The sequence below is a fragment of the Chinchilla lanigera genome, unplaced genomic scaffold, assembly GCF_000276665.1.
Source record: "Chinchilla lanigera isolate Chin_1 unplaced genomic scaffold, ChiLan1.0 scaffold00001, whole genome shotgun sequence".
Classification (NCBI taxonomy): Eukaryota; Metazoa; Chordata; class Mammalia; order Rodentia; family Chinchillidae; genus Chinchilla; species Chinchilla lanigera.
Window position 1 is genome coordinate 34,203,147 of NW_004955402.1, and position 20,749 is coordinate 34,223,895.

The window sequence follows — 20,749 nt, forward strand, 5'->3', positions numbered from 1 at the left end:
CAGCAATCAGGAGGCTGCGGCAGGATCGTTGCACGTTCGAGACCAGCCTGGGCTACAAAGTGAGCTCAAGCCCAGCCTGAATGGTACAGGGAGACCCTGTTTCAAAACAACAACAACAACAACAACAACAACAAAAAGAAAGCATTCCCTTAAATTGAATTAATATATTTCTTGGTCCAAATTCTACTCCTTGCGTCTGGCATAAAACAAAAAGTTTAATTTTTCTTTTAGCATATAATCCTTAAAAGTGGCTAGACATAGTTTTTGTATTTTCCTAAAACCCTCCTCTTGCAAGTTATACATTCTCCATTCCTCATAGTACAGTAGTAACAGCACCGACTGTGGAGAAAGACTGCCTGGGTTGGAAGCCCTGCTTTGCACTGAAGCAGTTAGTCAATATTTCTGTGTCTTAGTTGCTTCACCTACAAAATCAAGGTACAAACAGCACCAACTCATACTGCTGTTAGAAAGCACTTGGAAAAATACCTTGCAGCATTATTATTATTATAGTGGAGCTTGAGTTCTCAAATTTATTTATTTTTATTTTTTACTTTTTAATTTTTTTATCTTTTTGAGACAGGGTCTCGCTATACAGTTCAGGCTGGCCTTGAGCTCACTTTGTAGCCCAGGCTGGTCTCAAACTAGCAATGATCCTCCTGCCTCAGCCTCTCAAGTGCTGGATTACAGGTGTGCACCACCACACCCAGCCAAGTTCTCAAATTTGACAGGTTATACCTGCCAGTATTCTAAGAAATAAGTCTGAAGATTAAAAGGCCTGGTGCATTATGGAAAACAGTATGGAGGTTTCTCACAAACTAGCACGTGATCCGGCAATCCCCCTACTGAGTATACATCTCAAAGAGCTGAAACCAGCATACTGAAGAGACATCTGTACTCCCATGTTTACCACAGCACTATTTGTAAGAGTCAAGAAATGAAATCAATCATGGATGGTTGGCTGAATGGATAAAGAAAATGTGGAACATATATTATCAACAGAATATTGCTCACTGATAAAAAAAAAAAATTTTGTCACTTGCAGCAACATGGGTTAAACTAGAGGCAATGATGTTAAGTGAAATAAGCTAGGCACAGAGAGATAAACACTGCATGGTCTCACTTATATGTGGAAGCAGAGTTGATCCCGGAGAAGTAGAGACTAGGTGGTTAGCAGAGGCTGTGAAGGGTGTTAGGGAGGGAGGAATGGAAGAGGATGGTTAAGGGAATGGAAGAGGGATAGGAGGAGTAACTTTTAAGGCTCTACAGCACAAGAAGATAGCTATAGCTATAGTTGCTGCAAATAACTGAACTGTTTCAAAACAGCTAGTAAAAAGGACTTTAAATGTTCTTAAAAATAAACAAATGATAAATGTCTGAAGTTTGAGATATGCCAGTTGGACTGGGGATATAGCTCAGCAGTGCAGCGAGGTCCTGAGTTAGATTCTCTCAGTACCAGCCCCCCAAAAAGATATGCCAGTTACCTTGATCTGATCATTACAAATGTGAACATGCATTGAAATGTCACAAGGTACCCTACAAATACGTAAATTACTATGTGTCTACTAAAAAATAAAAGGATCAGGAGTGTCTTGGTTACTTTTCTCTCGTTGCTGAGACAAAATACCCAATGCCCAAAATGAAGGAAGGAAAGGTTTATTTAGCTTACAGTTTGTGGAGGTTTCAGTCCATACTTGGCTGGCTCTGAGGCAGAAGATAACAAAGCAACAAGAGCAAAGGGGGGAATAGCAGCCGAACAGCAATGCAGCCAGAGCAAAAGGGAGGAATGGTGGCCAGCAGCCTCTTTCCCTCCTTTACATTGTAAACAGGCTACCCCCACCTAAGGGGCGTGTAGCTCCCACATAATCTCCATGTGCTCCTCTTCCACAGACTCAGGATGTATACGAAGTAAGCACCCTGGCTTCCTGCTGAGTCACTTAGCCAAACCTCTAGACTCCCCAAGTTGACACAATGTATCAACCATAACAAGGAGCTCTTTTTACTGATCTTGGGTTTCAGTTTTGTTGTCCTAGTTTGAAACTACTCTTATTGAAGGAGATAAAAGAAACAAATTAGTCTAAGAAAACAAAACAAAACAAAATGAAGACAAAAGAAACAAGTTAAAAATGGGAGAATGCATAAATAAATCTCATCCTTGTCTGTTGGTCCTGTGCTGGAGGCCCACAATTTCTTGTCTTTCTTGCTTTCCCCAAAAGGATCAAAATCCCTTTCTGGGAAGGAAAAAAGGAAGGAAGGAAGGAAGGAAGGGAGGGAGGATAGAAAGAAGGGAGGGAGGGACAGAGGGAAGGAGGGGAAAATCCCTTTCCAACTTGAGTGTTCTGATGGTGTTTTCTGATGATGTAAATTCATGCCACTCCTTTACATCTGTCCTCTATACATACTGTTCCTTCTACCTTGTGCACACATCCTTTTAAAAAGCTCATCAGGTAGTAGTCTTAATACTTCTTACATTGTTCTACCAGTGTCTTTAGATCCTGAGCCACGTTGCCCATGGGTAACTTAAACGCCTTTCTGCCCCTCTCATGCTGTCCCCTGTGTGGCTTGGGCTGGAAACCAGGGAATTACATTTCCTAGCGTACCTGCAGCAGGCTGTGTGTTTAGACTGGCGAGGAGAGGAGCTTGTGTAAGTTTTGGAAAGCAGAAGAGAAACCCAGTTCTGGTGACAGCAGTGTGAGGTCTGGGTATATTGATAAATGTCTGGAAGCATAGAGCCACCACTTTGTGCATCTCTTGTAACTGTAGAGGCCAAAGGTAATATATTAATCTCATGATGTCTCAATACATTTAGTATTAAAATATTTACAAAAGTGTTTATTTTGTGTATATACATTTTTGGGGCAGACTCTATATGTATATGTACATGTATATGTATGTGTGTGTGTGTGTGTGTGTATATATATATATATTTTAGTTTTTCATCCCTCTTAAACTATATTTTGTTATGGGCAATGTACAACTTTTAACAATTTGTCTTTCTTCTAGCATATAGGTCTGACTATGCCCTCTGCTACTATGAACTAAAAATTAGGCTGTCATAAAAAATATGCCTACACTCATAGGATTTTCCCATTGTTTCTTGCATTCTGAGAGGGAAAACTGCTACCAAACTGACCAAGTTCCCCTTTGGGAATGGTAATGTCAGTATTATGCATAGATAGAATTATACACTTAGGAATGCAAAGATCCTTAAAGGTGACATAATTGGATTTCTAACTACATGTTGGAATATTTACAACTGGAATGGCAAAGAACTGTACATGTGCTCATTGGTTGTGTCTCTTGTTGCCAGTGGAAGGCATGGATAACATCTCAATGCTCTTTCTACTCAATGTGAACTCAGCCTTAGAAGCCTCCTCCTTTCACTATCTAGCCAGCTAGTAGCAACAGCCAAGAGCTGCATTCAAAATGGAACCATTTACATCGCTGCCAATTGTCCAACTGTCTAACATCTATCGTTGTCTATGTCTGTCATTGCCAACTGCCAACTGTCTAACATCTCCAGTGAGAGTGAAGGCATCACTCCCCAAACCTGCCCTTTCTATCTCTAAACAGTTCCATCAGTTAGAAAGTTCCTCCTTACATAGGACTGAAATGTGTGTCCCTGTATGTGGCTTCCAATCATTGGTGCTAATCTTACTCCGTGAGATCACTCATAATAAGATCAAATATATTTCCATAAAAAATTTTCCCACTACTTGAAGACAAGTCTCTTTGGTTTAAATCTTTTCTTAAGGCTAGTAAAAATAGTCCAAGCTCCTCTAGTCATTCCTTATGCTATTTCACAATTTTAATGATTCTCTGGAAGTTTGCCTCATTGTTTTAGGTATGGCATTCACAAAAGTTTGCTCTGAAGAGTCTAGCATAGACAGCTTCTCTACACTAGCGACACACTGACCCACAAAATACCACCGAGCTTCACAACACTAAAAGCAGAGGTAGGCTTCTATCCGAGACAGACTTGGTTAACTAACATTAGAAAGTTTTCTGGATAGTTTTGCAGTGTCTTTGAGACCACAGGTGCAGTTTATATTTATCAGATGACCCCAGGAACCTCTTGGATTCACAGGTGGGGGCATTTTGGAAGATGAATAGACCGGAGGGGTTTTTGCTAAATGTGATGTTAGGAGATGGAGCTTGGGCCAAAGAGGCAGGTTAGTGGGGACATGGTCTGGTATGGTATATCTCCCTCCCCAATTCCTTCCTCACTCTCTGCTTCCTGCCTGCCATGATATGAGCAACCTTTCCTCTGCTATGCCTATGTTCTAACACACTAGAATACTAGATCTTTTTCTTATGTATTATGCTTATTGTTTACTATTTGTCCCTCCTACTAGACAGTGGGTCCCACGTGAGAGCACGGATTTTTGCTCATTGATAGCCTAAGTACTGAGAACAATGGCTGTCCTAGAGCAGCTTGATGAAGATCTACTCAGCGTTGGCAGACCTGTGGCAAACTTGAACACGATACACTTCATCTCCATGGTCTTTGCCTCAAACACAAGTCATCCAGACAGTTGTCCTCTCCTCTACTTTTGTCCTTCTACTGCTCTGTGCTTTCCCTTTCCTGATCCAATCTCCTGTTTCTTCCTTCTCACCCATAACACTACTGTGCATGTTCAAACCTCTTTTTGTGGTTATTAAACATCTCTACATTCTCAGACCTTTCACTCAGTCTTCTCTCCTTATCTCTTCTTTAACTGAAATGGGGGTCTCTACTCAGCACTTTCCCTGCCCCCCCCCATTCATACTCCATATCCTTCAGGGTCTGGAAGTAGGTGGTATTCCCTTCACTTTCTTTGTCATTCCCTGACTATTATTCTTCTCCCCTTAAGTAAAAAGCTCTTGTCACGTGAGGCTGACACCAGCCTATTCTCTTCCTTGTACCTGCCCTGCACTGAGTGCGAGGTGACAGCTCCATTTACCTCTGGCGCTCAGTTTGTTATCTGACTCAGCCACACCGACTCTCATCTACATCCATACTATTTTGGCTCCTCACATGCATGGCCAAATCTAGACCATGTTATCACCAAATCTGCACCACTTTTAAAGTTGTAGTCTAAAAACAATACTCTCTATTATTTACATCTTTTTTTTTTTAATTCCACTATGCTGATTCTTTGACCTTCTTGAAATCTCCCTTCCCCCATTTTTTCTGTGTTGTCCTTTTCTAACAGTCTCTTAGTATTTCACTTCTTCCTGACTAAGCTGAGACACTAAGAGCCATCACTTCCTACACCACAGCCACTCTAACCTTCATGGATTTTTAAACTGGTTCACATGATACATAGTACAAACAGATTTGAGATATTGCAAAAACACCCCCTCATATGAACCAATGTCTCATTTTATATAGGAATAGGACTAAGTAAATTTGTTAAGTTTAAAAAATTGTCAGGATATAAATAATGTGAAAGTTGAAGGATCAGTGAATTGTAATCAGTTTTTATGCTGTTACCACACTGTGGTGCCATTGGCTAATCAACAGGAACACCTGCCATCTTTGCTCAGAACTGTGTTAATCTCACTGCTGTTTATGTGTAGTGGGACTCTGTACATGATTAGGATGACTAATGTGCTGTTATTTTACAAACTGTTATAAGTGAAAATATTTTTATATCTTACAATAATATCTCTCAAGCATCCATTAGGCAGTGGGGCTAGTGATAGTGTTGAAAAACAACCCCAAACGATAACTGGAACACAAGCTGGTGGTGATAAAATGCAAAGAAGAAGGCCAAACATCCACTGTGAGAGCCTGGGCTGTTAATTTAGGTCAAAGCACTGCTCAAAATTAGATCTAATGAAGGACAGACAGAAAAAGAAGTATTAAAGTAACACTATGTCACAGTGCTATACATTCATGCATCCCCCTAAAATATTCCCTTTACATCTTTCTCTATGGGGTAACTGGTCTTGAAGTATGAATTATCAATCATGAGACCATTTCAGGAACACATCTATCACACTAATGTGAATATCTTTCTAAAGTCCAGTACTTGCCTACCTTTTCCATGAAATGCTTTTTATTCCAATGTTGTTGGAATAAGATTCTGTTGGAACCAGATTTCCTGCATCTGATCCTCCAGCTCAACCATTTTCTAGTTGTATGGCTTCAGGAAAGTTTCTTAACCTCTCTCTACACTGTTTTCTTCACGAGAAAGATGGTAATAGCACCTATCTTAAAGAGACCTTGTGAGGACAGAATGAATTGATACATGTACAATGAGAGATTTCTGCACGATTCTGAGTATTTTCACCACTTTCCTATCAACCTTTGATGATACTGGTAAGGATGAATTTATTTCACTGGGTTACAAAGATAAAGTCCCTTTTTATTGACAGGATATGCATTACTATAAGATATGCAGAAATATGAAGATTTTGCTGTTTTCTTTGGAAATGCTGCAGAAACTACCATAGCTCTGAGTCTATAGCAGTGTATGCAACACATAGATAGTCTTTCTGGTACTCTGGGTACGCAGTATGATTCCGGAGCCTGCTCAGACACTGATATTTGTGTCAGGTGAGTCAGCAGTATGAGTTAGGGAGCGTTTCTTTAACCATCTTACCTTTAGTCTGTCTTTGGGCAGTGCAACAATCCCTTGCTTAATGATTTCCAAGACTCGTTCCACTGACAGCTCAGCTCCAGCTTGTAGCAACCTTGAGCTAAAAAAGGTGATCACCTGTAATGTAAAGAGTAATTTTTAAACAAATAGTTGTATATGATGTATTTTCAGTAGATGCCTTTGTTACATGGTAGTCAAACCATCATAATTCCATTTCTAAAGTGGCATGGCTTCCACTTTACCTATCTTTCTAAATGCAGACCTCCCTTTTTAGGGTTTGATGGCTAAATGAGAGCCAAGCCTGGTATTCAGGGCTGATCATTCATTGACTCTGTGAATTAAGTGGCTTCCACAATTCTGCTCTTTGTTGTGCTGCCCCACCTTGCATTTATATTTCATTAAAAAGCTCCTAGCAGAAGAGGGGAATAAAAGCTAAATCCTAGAACCTGTCAGGTTTGAAGCTTAATAGGAGGTCTGAGAAAAAGGCTTAATAGGAAAGGAACTTTAAGTTAATGGCTACAATGATGTTTTGGGGATTATAGGTGAATTTATTTATATACATCATCCTTATCCTTGATCAGCAGGGATAATCAACAGAAAGCTATAATTACCTTTGTTTCAAGTCAGAGCACAGCCTAAACTATGTTGCAAGATGCTAATGCAGTAGCATTCTGGAAACAGTGTCTGAATATTTGCCACTAAAAATGAAGACAGGAGTGGGAGATGTACCTCAGTGACAGGGCACTTGTCCAGTAGATGTGAGACTCTGAATTTAATCTCTATACTGCAAAAACAAAAACCCAACCAAACAAACCAAAAATGAAATACAAATAAGTAGAAAAGAATCACACCATTTCTTAGCAAATCATTTCTTAAATCACAGTGTTAGCAAAGCAAGAAGGCTGCTGACCTCTTTGTATTCAAGAATAACACTTATGTATATACCACCAGACTTGCAAACATACAAAATTTCTTTTCTAAAGTTGAACTTTCCCTTTAACATCTTTTCTATTTTATAAGTAAAATACTAATTCTTTGTAGACACTTTAATGTTGTTTTAAAGTTATCTCCTAAATATTAATTATGGTAAGGTACAGTGAAGTCTTTTAGTAGAAAGTACACATCTTACACAAATGCTACTGCAATTTGTCCTGGAAAGTGAAGCTGCTCTGCTAAAAAATGGTTAAAGAGTAGAAGCACATCTGTTAGAAACACACCCTAAGCGATGAAAAAGTAGATGCCTGAGACTTACAAATGGTTTTCTAATATTTACTAAGAGCAGATATTTGCTATTGGAAGTTGTTTGGCTCCTAGTTGTAGATAAGGTAGATAAAGAGTAGTTCTCAGACATGGCTGACCATAAACAGTAGCTGGGCAGCTTTGTGAAATACTGATCTTGGGGCCTAACCAGAAACCTTCCACATTGTTTTCTCCATGGGATTTTGATGACAGCCAGAATCTAAACGTCTCTAAACTTTTCTTATTGTATATGCCTACAGATTCTAAAAAAGGGAGGATGCACTTGCAATATATATTGTATTCATTTATAAATTATGCAATTATTTCTCAACATTGTTTTCTATACCATAAATGTACATAAAAGAAATTTTAAAAATTGAGATAAAGAAAAAACCTAGATTTTAAAAGTACTTAACTGATGATATAAAAAGCTTTTCTGTATTCATTAAAATATTATTTCTGCTACTCAGGAGGCTGTCAGGAGGCCAGACTGGGAAAATTAGTGAGAGCCCATCTCAAAAAATAAAAAGGCATGGGGATGTAGTTCAGTGATACAGCCCTTTGGTTCAGTCCCTAGTATATCAAAACAAAAACAGAAACAACAACAAAAAGAGAAAACAATTTGATAATTGGCTATCATGTCTTGCTAATCACTAAGTCTTCACATTATCATCAAGTAAAATACACACTCCTAGTAAGACACATTGCTTATCACAGCTGATATAAAGCCGTAACGGAAACAATCTTCCTGATAATGTTCCTAGAGCCATGTCTTATAGATGGGTTCCACCTTGTTTCCACCTTGTAACATGGCACCGGTTCTAGGATGAGAGAGAAGTTAGTTCTGCCATCATCTCTTGTCATGTGTACCGATGCTACATACAGTATTAACTTCAATGTGGAGGGTAATATAATGTCTTTTGTTGTGAAGGCCTGTTTAACCGAATCTACTACAACTAGGGACACAATTCTACAGTAAAATCATGGGACTAGCAAGATGAGTGTGCATATGTTAAGCCCTGCATGCTGGGTCTTCCGTGCTTTCCCTCAGGGTACCCAGAGCTCTGGGGCTCATTCCGCACAAAGTCAGTGCCAATACCACTAGTAAAACAAAATCTGTGTTTAGATGAACAAATAAAGCTGCAATATATTCTTCCACATACCTCCTGCAACTTGTAGGGTCTGTGCCTAGGAGACCGCTGACTGAGATGACAAAGCTCAGTGGAGCACAGTGTTCATATACACACTCAAAAGATATGACACGGCAACCGAAAAGAGACTACTCACACGTCACCTCCCCAAAGAACAGAGTGATGCGATGACAGTCCCATTTTGCTCACTCTGTGGCCTACACTGGCTTGCTTCTGAGTCACAAGAAATTTCCACCCCACCAAGAGAGCTGCAGAGTAGGCACGAGGCTCAAGTTCCAAATAAATTTCTTTTTTCAAAATAAATTTTATTTGTATGTTATTATTTGTAGGTCTGAAGGCTGATAAAGTTTTGCATTCCAAGTGACGCTACTTTAGAAAATGAAAAATTACCAGTTCCAGAAGGGAAGCATAATTTATATGTTAAGAAGGAAGGAAAGGAACCTCTACTACCTGTTTACTATGGACTATGTGCTCTTCATATACATTGATTTCACCCACGCAGCAAATTTGTGAGGCTGATAAAATCTCTGTCCTACAGTTGAGTAAATGGGATCAGAAAGGTAAGAGGCCGGACCAGAGTCACACAGATGAATGTTACAGACTGAAATTCAGGTATCTCTTCTGACTTTGTCATGGCTTCAGCAATGCTTACATAGCAAGATGGAGCATAGGCTTAGTTTCAAAAATAGAAAATGCTTGAGATAAAATGCATAGCTTGTTTAGCCTAAATTTTCAGATGGAATCAGACTGAAATATCAGCAAAAAAGTAAAAAAACTCAAAGATAGTATCTTATATTTCTTATTGTCAGTTTAGGATTTTGCACGCACTACTAATTTTAGTGATGATGACTTCACAGATAACATTTTAATCATCGTGTACAACACTCATCAAAACTGTTAAAGCAGATACACTTTTCTTCCTCAGAAATTGTGTGTTCAAGACATAGCCAATAATCAAAGAAAATTAGAGCGTTTAGCTACAAAGGGAATGAATGCAAAGGCAACTTTTTAAAGGAAGGCACTTTCCCACAGTGCATGCTTTACAAGTTTTTCCACCTACCATATTTATGGGCATCTCATGAAATCCAAGTACTGTACAGCATTATACTCTCAGCTTTACCTCCCATTATACCAGTAGCTTTGAACCATGACTGCGCAATGTCATGTTCTAATTAATCAGTTGTACTCTTCACAAACTCACACTTAACCACCTGTCGTGAAACTGGCGAATGATCATTACATCATAGATTTACAAAAAGAAAACAATTTTCAGTTGGGTGTGGTGGTGCATCCTTGTAATCCCAGCAATCTGAGAAGCTGAGGCAGGAGGATCACAAGTTTGAGCCCAGCCTCTACAACTTAGTGAGACCCTGTCACACATACACATGAACGCATTCAATAAATAAAATAAATGACTTGGGAACACACACACACACACACACACACACACACACAGAGCGAGTGAACGAGGGAGAGAGAGTATGAGACAGAGTAAGAGCTTTTTGGGGTGGACAAGGGTAAAAAAGAGCCAGGGTATGCTAGCCCTCCAAGTATTCTTCCTTACTAAATAACCACTATCCCAAGATTGAGCAGTAGAAAACTACTCTTTTTGTTCTTAAAGACAATAGTAAACATGTTTTAGAGAGTAAAATACACATTTCCTTACTGACTTATTCTGGTTTTCTCTCCAGTTACTGTGTTTTAATCAATGTTTATTGACAGCCTCCTTAAGAGAAGAGATCTCCAGAGGATTTAGAAGGGAAAAGATATTATTTCCTGTCTTCAGGAAAGACACAGTGCAACTGGGGAGACAAGACACAGATCAAATGTGTATAATTAATAGGTTGGACATCATGGTAGAGTAGACTAAGAACTACTCAAACTGAAAAGACGTACTTTGGGTCCTGCCTCAAATACTTCCTAGCATATGACTTGTAAAGAACTTAATTTCTTCCAGAGGGTGGCATCATGCAGCAGTTTAGAGTGTATCTGGGGTTAGATGGCTTGGGTTTAAATCCAAGCGCTCCTTAAAGCCTTGGCAAGTTAAACTTCTCTATGCTTCAGTGTCCTGTCTACAAGTGAGGGAAAAAATGTAGTGCCTGTCTCATGGTACTGCTGTGAGAATTATCTGCAAAGTGAAAAATGCCTTGCACATGGTGAGTGCAACACAAAATATTAGGTTTCATCATTATGAGGAATACTTCAGGATTTTCATTTACAAAATAAGCATGCTGCCAATTCTACCACATAAGAACCAATAATGACAAAGCATGCTGAAAGCAGTCTGTTAGCAAAGAAACCTGTGGAGGCCACCACCACGACCAGCTTATCCAATCAGTGGCTTCTGTATTGGAGTTCTATTTCCTGATGTTATACTGCACACAGGTAAAAGATTTTTAAGAACTGAGCTTAGTGGCAAAGGCCATTTTGCTCAAATTAGATAGGATTAACAGGTGAGACGTACTGCAGTAAATCCCAGGAAAGCTTATAGGTTAAAACCAGCAAGATCATTGCTAGCTTAAAAACTGCCAAGAGCCAATTAAAACTCCCTTGATTTTTATTTGAATTTATGCATAACTCTTTCCTTTCAAAAAGTTAAGGTTCGTACCAGAGCAGGGTAGCTTTCTTTAATATTTGGTTAGAAGAATTTTTCTATAATGAAAAAATGTTGAGTTTTAATAAATGCTTTTTCTGTATATATTGAGATGATCACACGGTTTTTCTTCTGTGTTAATGTGAAGTACATTTAGTTTTAAAATGTTGAACCAGCCTTCATTCCTGGGATAAATGTCAACTGATAGTGACAGATTATTCCTCTGACATATGACTAGGTTCAGTTTGCTAGGCTTTTGTTGAGGACCGCTGCATTCATGTCCACAAGGAACCGACAGCCTGTGGGCCAAACCTGGTTTGTGATTTGTTTTTATAAGTAAAGTCTTACTGGAATGCAGTCAGCTCATTTGTTTACATGCTGCTACTGAAGTACATCAGCAGAGCTGAGGAGCTATGACAGAGACTGTGTGGCCTCTGAAGCCTAAAATATTTATTATCTGGCCATTTATGTAAGAGTGTGATGACCTCTTCTTTAGAAATATTTTTACTGGAACTCGAACTCAGGACCTCACACCTGCCAAGCAGGTGCTGTGCTAGATACTTTTTTCTGTTTGAATAAACTTTAGCATTTCTTATAGTACACACCTGCTAGCAATATATTCTGTCCAATATTCTTTATTTGAAACTACTTTTATTCTGTTTCACTTTTTAAAGATACTTTTTAGGGTATAGATTCTATGTTAGTAAGATTTTTTCATTTCAGCACTTAAGAGATGTCACTCCAGCTGGGTACTGTATGTGCCGGTAACTCCAGCTACTAAGGAGGTTGAAGCAGGAGGATCAATAGTTCAAGGCCACCCTGGGCAACTTAATGAGGCACTGTCTCATAACAAAGAATTAAAAAAGGGCTGGGATGATGTAGCTCAGTGCACAGGCCATGGGTTCAATCTGTAGTATGGCCAAAAACAATAACAAAAAATCTCCAAACCAAAAAAACCCAAGGCAAAATGAAAACTCAAACAATGGGAGCTCCGGGAATAGAGCTTGGAACTCCATAGGTTTAATTCCCAGTATAGGATGGCGGAGTGGAGATGGTATATGAGGGGGAGAGAGAAAGAGGGAGAATGAGAGGGAGGGAGGAAGAGAGAGAGAGAAGAAGAAAGAGAGACGAGGGGGAGAGAGAGAGAGAGAGAGAGAGAGAGAGAGGGAAAGGGAGGGAGGGGGAGAAAGGAGGAGGGAGGAAGAGCGAATGAAGATGAGAATGAATTACTCCATTATCTTGCATAGATTCTGACAAGACTCCTGTTATTGTTTTTGTTCTGTGGTTGTATAAACATTGTGTATAACATCTCTCTTTTCTTGGCCTGTATTCAATACTGCTTCTTCTCTTTCTTCTTTGGTTTATAGACATTTAAACATAACGTGCATTTTTTTAAATGGACATCCTGATTGGTGTTCTCTGACATTCTTGGACATATAGTTTGAAGTCTTTCAGTATTTTGAAAATTCTCAGCCATTATCTCTATAAATATTTCTTGTGACCTGTTCTATATTTCCTTTCTAGGACTCCAATTATATTTATATTGGATCAGTTGATACTGTCCTATAGCTCTTGGGTATTTTGTACTCATTTTTCACACTTTTTTCTCATTTGTTTGTTTCATAACTTCTACTCACTTAGCTTCAAATTCATTCATTTCCCCCGTTGGCTATACCCAAGCCTACTAAAAGAGCTAGTCACTACAATTTGTTGTCTACCATGTCATGTTTTTTACTTTTAGCATTACAATTTGTTTTTTTTTTTCACAGTTTTCATCTCTCTCTGGAATTCTGCATATTTACACATGTCATCTATGCTATTAGGTCAGGAGTTGGTAAACTTCTTCTCTAAAGTACCAGGCAGGACATATATTAAGGTCTGTGGGTCATAAAATAGCATCTGCTCTTTTTTTTCTTAAACCTTCATGAATACAAAAGACATTTCTTGGTTCACAAGCTGTTCAAAGTCAAGTCATGGCCTGGATTTGATGCATGGGTCATACTTTTTGTTGATTGTACCAGATCGTTTAACTACATTAATCATATTTAAAGTCCCTGCTTGATGGTTCCAGTCATCACACAGTGTAGTTTTGCTATCTCTTGACAAAATGAGTTTTTCCTTACTTTTTTTTATGTCTTATAATACTTGGTAGAATGTTGCATATCACATGTAGAGGGGCTGGGGATTTAGCTCAGTGGCACAGCGCCTGCCTGGCAAGCGTGAGGTCGTGAGTTTGATTCCTGGTACCGGAAAAAAACAAAAAAATAAAACAAACAAACAAACAAACAAACAAATCACATGTAGAATTGTAGATGCTGAGGACCACCTTGACACAGTGCAGGGCAGGCAGTGATTGATATTAACAAACTGACATAAAAATAAATCGAATCAAGAGTCTATCTTAGGCCTAAATGACTTGTGGCAAGGGCAGAGGCTGGCATGGGGACGAAATTAATCACCAGGCCAAAGGCCAGGACCAAAACCAGGAAATGGTCTGTGAAGTCCTGATGCCTCAAAGCAAGAGAAACACTATAGCCAAGTGTAAAAACACTACACAACTTTGACTTTCTCAATTTCCTTCTAGCTCAGTAGTCTCAGTTAGCAGATAATCAGGTTGATCATGATTTGTTCCTGTGTGCTTTTTCCAAAAATGCTTTGTTCTTCACCCCCCACAACTTCCTGTAGCCCACCAGCATACGCCCCCCTCCCCATGGCCCCATCAAGCTGTGCACCTAATAAAGGCCAGGGACACTGTGCTTTATGATCTTAGTCCTTCATTGGGTTTGACCATCCTGGTTCCCCTTCTAACTGAAAAAAAAAAAAAAAAATCAGTCTATTTATCTTGTCTGTATTTTATCCCTTTGTCATATCCTTGAGCAGGAGGTCAGTGGTCTCAGGCCAGGGTCCCAATAGTAGAGACGGAGGTAAACTCTGTGTTGGAGCTGGGCATACCTCTTCTTAGGAGAGACTTGGGAATGAGCTCGTTTTCTCAGAAAGTGAGCTGAATGTGGGATTGTCCCTAAAACCAATACCTTGTGATACTTTCAGCTTTTGGGTCCTTGTCAAGGACACACTTGGTTCTAAAGCTCTCTCACTCAGAGAAGCCCAAAGCTATCAACTCCCATCAGGTATTCATAGTTCTTCCTAGTCCAGACTCAGCTAACCCAGTATATATTATTTTATCAAAGTACCAAGTTATCAGAGCAAGGTTGCCTGATGATACTACAGACATCCCACCCTCATTAGCTTTCCAGGGAATTGAGTGAGAAACTGCTTAATCTAAGGTCACTTTCTTTTCTGTTTTTCAGACAGGGTTGTACTCTGTTGCCCAGACTGCCCTCAAACTCGAAATCCTCCCACCTCAGACTCTGAAGTAACTAAGGTTACAGGTACATGACACTGTGAAATGGTTTTATTAAACTTTTTCTCATGATCATTGTGAATCTCAAACTCAGTGTTTTACTTCCAAAAACAGTACTAGCAGCAAATAGAAATGGATGTGGTCAAATCCTTAAGTATCATGAAGTAGCTTTTTTAGAAATAAGTAAATAGTCTAAAAGTTGCCTTCACAGAGAAAAAAAATTTCTCCTTCACATTTGTCTTAGTTACTTTCCTTGTTGCTAAGACAAAATATCCAATACCCAAGGTTAAAGGAGGAAAGATTTATTTAGCTCATCGTTTGCACAGGTGTCAGTCCATAATTGGTTGGTACCACGGTAGGGGGGAATGGCAGAGGAGAACACTCATGGTGGGCAGAAAGCAGCAAGCAACAAGGTGGGAAGCAAGACTCTTTTTGTCCCTTATACTGTATGTAGGCAACCTGCCCTAGTTTGGGTGTAGCACTCACAATTTTAATCCTAGCCAGAATTATGCCAAAACACAGTGGGCTGATTTACTAATCACACACCCTTAATCCCAGCATCACACACTCTAGAGTCAGCCACCTCTGAAAAAGCTCTATGACTGCATGACACTTTGGGGAGACATCTTTAGACACAAACCATAACAACATTATCATCCTTAAGATTGTTATTAGGCATAAACTGCTAAGAAGAAAGGATAAAGGCTCTGCCTAAGTTCTGGAGAGTTTCTTTGAGAGCTAGGATCAGAGCAGGGACTGCCTTCCTTAATCCCCGGTGTCTCTGCATTCTCAAGCATCTTACCAAAGCATATATTAATTCTTGAGCTATAAACCACAATCTGTCCAGTCATCAAAGATCATGTGACTTACCAAAGATGAAGAGGTAACTTGTGTTGGATACCCTTCGGCAGTGATTTGTTTCATGATTTTATTTACACTAACACTTCTCAATTTGGGGGAGGGGTACTGGGATTGAACCCAGGGTCTCATGTATGCAAGACAAGCAAGTACTCTACCACTAAGAAACCTCTCAACTCTATATTTCTTAATTTTAAAAGAGGAGCTTATAGCAATTAAACTCACAGTTAACAAAAACATGGAGCCAGAAAAGAAAAACTTGAGAAGCAGCTTGAGGATGTTCTCATATATCCTAATATTAAACGTCTATGCCAGGGATATAGCTCAGTGGCACAGTGCCTGCCTGGCAAGTGTGAGGTCCAAAGTTCGATTCCGGACACCCCCCCTAAAAAAAGTGCCACTGAAAGTCTACATTGGACTACCCATTCATAACATTGAGAACTTAAAAACCTGCCTTAAAATGTCAAGTCGCTAGTGAAGAAATAAACATGCTGGTAGGAAATGGTACTTCTATATCATCTTTACTGTACTGATGGCAATTTTACCCAAATGCCTACTGTTGTTAATGACACTTATGTGAAGCTGATCAATATAAGTTTAGGAAAATGATGAAAGTGTTCATGGCAAAATACTCTGCTATAGCTACAACCCTGAGTATACAGTAAAGCCAGTGAATCCACGAACATGAATTAACCTGACAGCAAAGAGTTTTAATTTTTATTTCTGTTTATCAGTAATCATTAAACAGTAATGATATGGAGCAGACCACTGACCAAGTTTGCAATAGTGTGATCAACTCTAGTTAAATTCACAGGTAACTGTGAAGTTTCCAGAGTATTCAGCAGTAGACACATCCTCTGTGTGTAGTATTGAATTATAGGCCAGGTAGATCCTGAAGTTGATTTAATTCAGTACCTAACAACTACATAAGACTCTATTGGAATGAAAAAAAGATTTACTTACTTTAGTAAACTCTCTTACAAGAAGGGATAAAAATTTTTTAAATATCTGAAATCTGATCAGAAACTATGCACACATCCATGAATTACTGCCACCAAAAAGCACACAGGAGGTTTTTGTGTAGGGGCCACTCACTTTCTCCCTCTCTCTCTCACCCCAACCTGGTACAGCCTCTTTTTAAAGCCCCGAGAGAGAGGCTTCCAGACCCCAGGCAGAAGCCTGGCCAATTCTTACCTGAGGGCATGGATCAGTTCAAGAAATACAATTTAATAATACTGACATCAGAAGTCTCCTAAGGATTAATAGAAGTTTTATAAAAAGGAAGTAGCAGGGCAGAAATCGTATTTGTAACTAAGTGTGAATCTCTAGACAAAAGGATCTTCCAAACATTCAATAAAATAACTAAAGTACAGCAAATCATGAAATTTCAAGAGACCAGGGAAGTTTCTTAGAGAGAGTGGGTCTTATATGTAAGGAAGAAAGACATTTTCAGGCAGAAATTAAAATATTTTAAAAATCTGTATTTCAAAATATCTAAGGCTGGTGGTGTACTTCAGTGGTACAGTGCTTGCACAGCTGTACAACAGCCTGAATTCAATCTCTAGCGCTGAAAAAAAAAAAATCTAGAAAACTTCAAATGTTTTCAGCATGAAGAAATGATAGCCAGGTATAGTGCTGCATGCCTATAATCTCAGCATTTTGGAGGCTGAGGCACGAGGACTGCCACAAGTTCGAGACCAGCCTGGGCTATGTAGTGAGTTCAAGGTCAGCCTGAACTACATAGTAAGACCCTGTCTAAAAACAAAAAACAGAAATGATAAATTTTTAAGGTGATGAATATGCAAATTACTCAAATTTGATCATTATACATTATAGGTATACTGAAATATAACACTGTACCCTACAAATATATACCATTATTTTGCATTAATTTTAAAAACCTGTCTCAGATCCCTTTTCTCAGAAAGTAGGTATTGTGTGTGCTCCATCAAGAAGAAGCAATAAACCAAAAAAGAGGAAGACACAGGAGCTGGGCTCAACCAAAGCAGAGTAGTACGATATTCCCAGGAAGTCACTGCAGTTCAGCAAGACAACCAGGGAACAATGGATCTGCAGGAAGCAGGTTCCCAAGGAGCAGACTGTTAACTGATCTGTTTTATCATTTTGAGAGTTTTAGGGTTTTGTCAGAAAATGTGTAGTTGGGTTCGTGACTGGATATTTGCATTACATAACCAAGAAAGAACTAGAATGTACAGGGTAACAGAATAATAAAGTATAGCATCAATAAGAAACAGATAAATAAATCAATAGAAAAACTGACAAAATTTAAACAGGCACTTCATAAATGAGGAAATCTATATAGCCAATAAATGTATGAAATACATTCATCCTCATCTATAGTCAAGGAATCATAATTAAAACTAAAAGCCATTACAAAATTGGCAAAATTATCAAAATTAGAATATAAAGCAATAGTAATTCTTCTACACCATGGGTTTGATTGGAAAATGGTAGTACTCAAAGGTAAACACTTTGGTATGATACACATCAGAAATTCTATTATTGAGTAGACATCCTAGAGAAAGGTATGTACATGTGCTTATTATTCAACTCATATTTATGCCTGTGTGGCAAATTTAATTATGAAATATTTTCTTAAATGTGAGTAACACAGAACAGGATGTAGGCAGTTCAGTTTATTCTGGTCTCGTAACACTGTGAATCACATTCACTATTCAAAAAATGTTCATGGAATCAAATTGATTTGGAAAACACTATTAAAGCAACTGAAAATTTAGCAAAAATCTTTTTGGAAAGGTCAGGAAGCAAAAGTTCATAGAGCTGTAAAAATTTTTCAACTACATTAGTAATTAGAGATATTAAAATAATGAAATGTCATTTTTACTATAAAAAGACAAATATTAAAATAACTTTAATGCTCAAGGTTGCAAAAGCATAGTGAGACTACTCTTTCCATAGGTCACTGTGGAAACATACAATTACATACAGATGCATAACTGTATAATGTTCTTGGAAAGCAATTTGGCAGACTGCTGAATCTTGAAAACAGACATCTTCTGCTGGTAAGAACTAGTAAGATTCTAGTTTTAAAGCTATACCAAAACATCATTTAAACATGTAAAATAAAACTTACAAACTTCTCATTAATTACAAACTGAGATAAAACACTAGAAATAATTAAAATGAATAACAATGGGATAATGGTTAAATATATTTTAGAAGATTTACAATATAGGTCAGACAGATATTAAAAAATGAGACTTTCAAAAAATTAATGATACTACAGAAAAATAGTGATGATCTAAATGTTAAGTAGAAAATTCAGAGCTGTATAAATCAAAGCATGGCCTCAATTCTATTAAACCTGTGTGTTTACTATAGAATGCAACAACTGTTACAACAAAGTGCATTGCAAATATAATACTGAAAGAAGGGACTCTTCCTGTTGTTGTACATGTTCCTATGAAGATTTGTTGAACTTTTTCTGCTTTAGTACTCTAAAAAGAATCACAGTAAGCACCTCCATTTATACTTACCAGATCAATATTTTGCATTATATCCTCAAATGAAGGATGAGTTCGAAACTGTTCAAAGAGATCCCGTTTGTAAAGCAGTGCATACACCAAGTTTGGGTTGTGGTGAAGAGAATTTGTCAGGCAGGAGTTGATGATTTCTAACATCATTCGAATCACTTCTTCAATAACATTGAGATCCTGTGCCTTAAGGAGGAAGGAAATCCCAACACAGAGTCAGTGTTTTTCTCCTTGCTATAGAAGTAACCAAAATAAGAGTAACTGCTTTCCAACACCATTGGAAAAATCACTCAGGAATATTATTTCAGTGAAGAAGCTTTAAAGTTAGGTTTATCAGTTGCTAAAGGATATGAGTTAAACATTGTTTGAACTCAGTATGATGACAATTAGAAATCTCACATAATAAATTACAGATTTGCCAATCAAGAGGAAAATTTGGAACTTTGCTCCTCACTTGACACCCTTATTTGCATTCTCACCCTAAAATCACTAGATTTTCACAATTTGAAGTTGTAGTGGTAGAGGCTTAGTATTTCCCAGACAAATACTTACTTCAGAAAATGACTTTAGCCAGGTGTGGTGGTGCACGCCTGTAATCCCAGCACTCGGGAGGCTGAGGCAGGAGGATCATTTTGAGTTCGAGACCAGCCTGGGCTACACAGTGAGCTCAAGGCCAGCCTGAACTGCATAGCAAGACCCTGTCTCAAAAAACTTTTGTTCTGTATGCTGTCATCTCAATCTTCATATTTATAGATAAACAGCCTATCGTTTTGCCACTGTTTCAATTAATTGCCTTTGGGAATCTGAGCATAAAATGATTATCAAACAGCAAAACACAAAGCAATCAATCAGCAAGCGTTTCAAGCGCTTCAGTGAAAAAAAGTGTTTCAGTGAAAGATTAGCCCATTTCCCAGTTCCTAGCAGGGCACTGAGGTACAAGTGTGCTGCCTCTCATCTGGGGACCTCACCCTATGAGTAGCTGAACTCCCAGTCACTTCTGCTTCCCTTTAGACCAGAGGTTCTGCAGGCTCCGTGGCAGACTCTGCTCCTTGCTCTGACTGCTTATTCTGTTTCTGGTCAATTAAGAAATACTGATCTCATCTCTGGGTGTACCTATATATTTTAAACATTTTCTTGTTATGGGGTTCATCTACTACTATTATATTTTTAGAGTAAAAGGGAGATCGGGCTTCAAATTTGGAGCTGACAGAATAATCTCAACTAGTTTTCTCAACTATGTTTTCTTTTTCTCTTTTTTTTTAATATCTCACTTGGTGTTTGTTATGGCTTATATCCAGATATGCCTCAATACCTCGCGTGTCATAGGTGGGGCTTTTGGGAGTGATTGGATCATGGGTGTGATACTGGATTAGTCCACTGATTGTTTTAACATAGTTGTAGGAGTGGATGGTGGATTTACTGAAGAGGGAAGACCCACCCTGGGTGTG

General features: G+C 38.6%; 1 protein-coding gene across 2 annotated transcripts in view; it reads right to left on the reverse strand.

Annotated features, from left to right (window-relative positions):
- The window catches only part of Dym (dymeclin), a 391,162-nt gene that overhangs the window by 52,364 nt on the left and 318,049 nt on the right, over positions 1–20,749 (reverse strand). For both annotated transcript variants that reach the window (XM_005372905.2, XM_005372906.2), the window contains 2 exons: positions 19,305–19,487; positions 6,588–6,701 (listed from right to left, as the gene is read on the reverse strand). In XM_005372905.2, the coding sequence (XP_005372962.1) occupies positions 6,588–6,701; positions 19,305–19,487 (297 nt within the window). The remainder of the gene's footprint in view (positions 1–6,587; positions 6,702–19,304; positions 19,488–20,749) is intronic.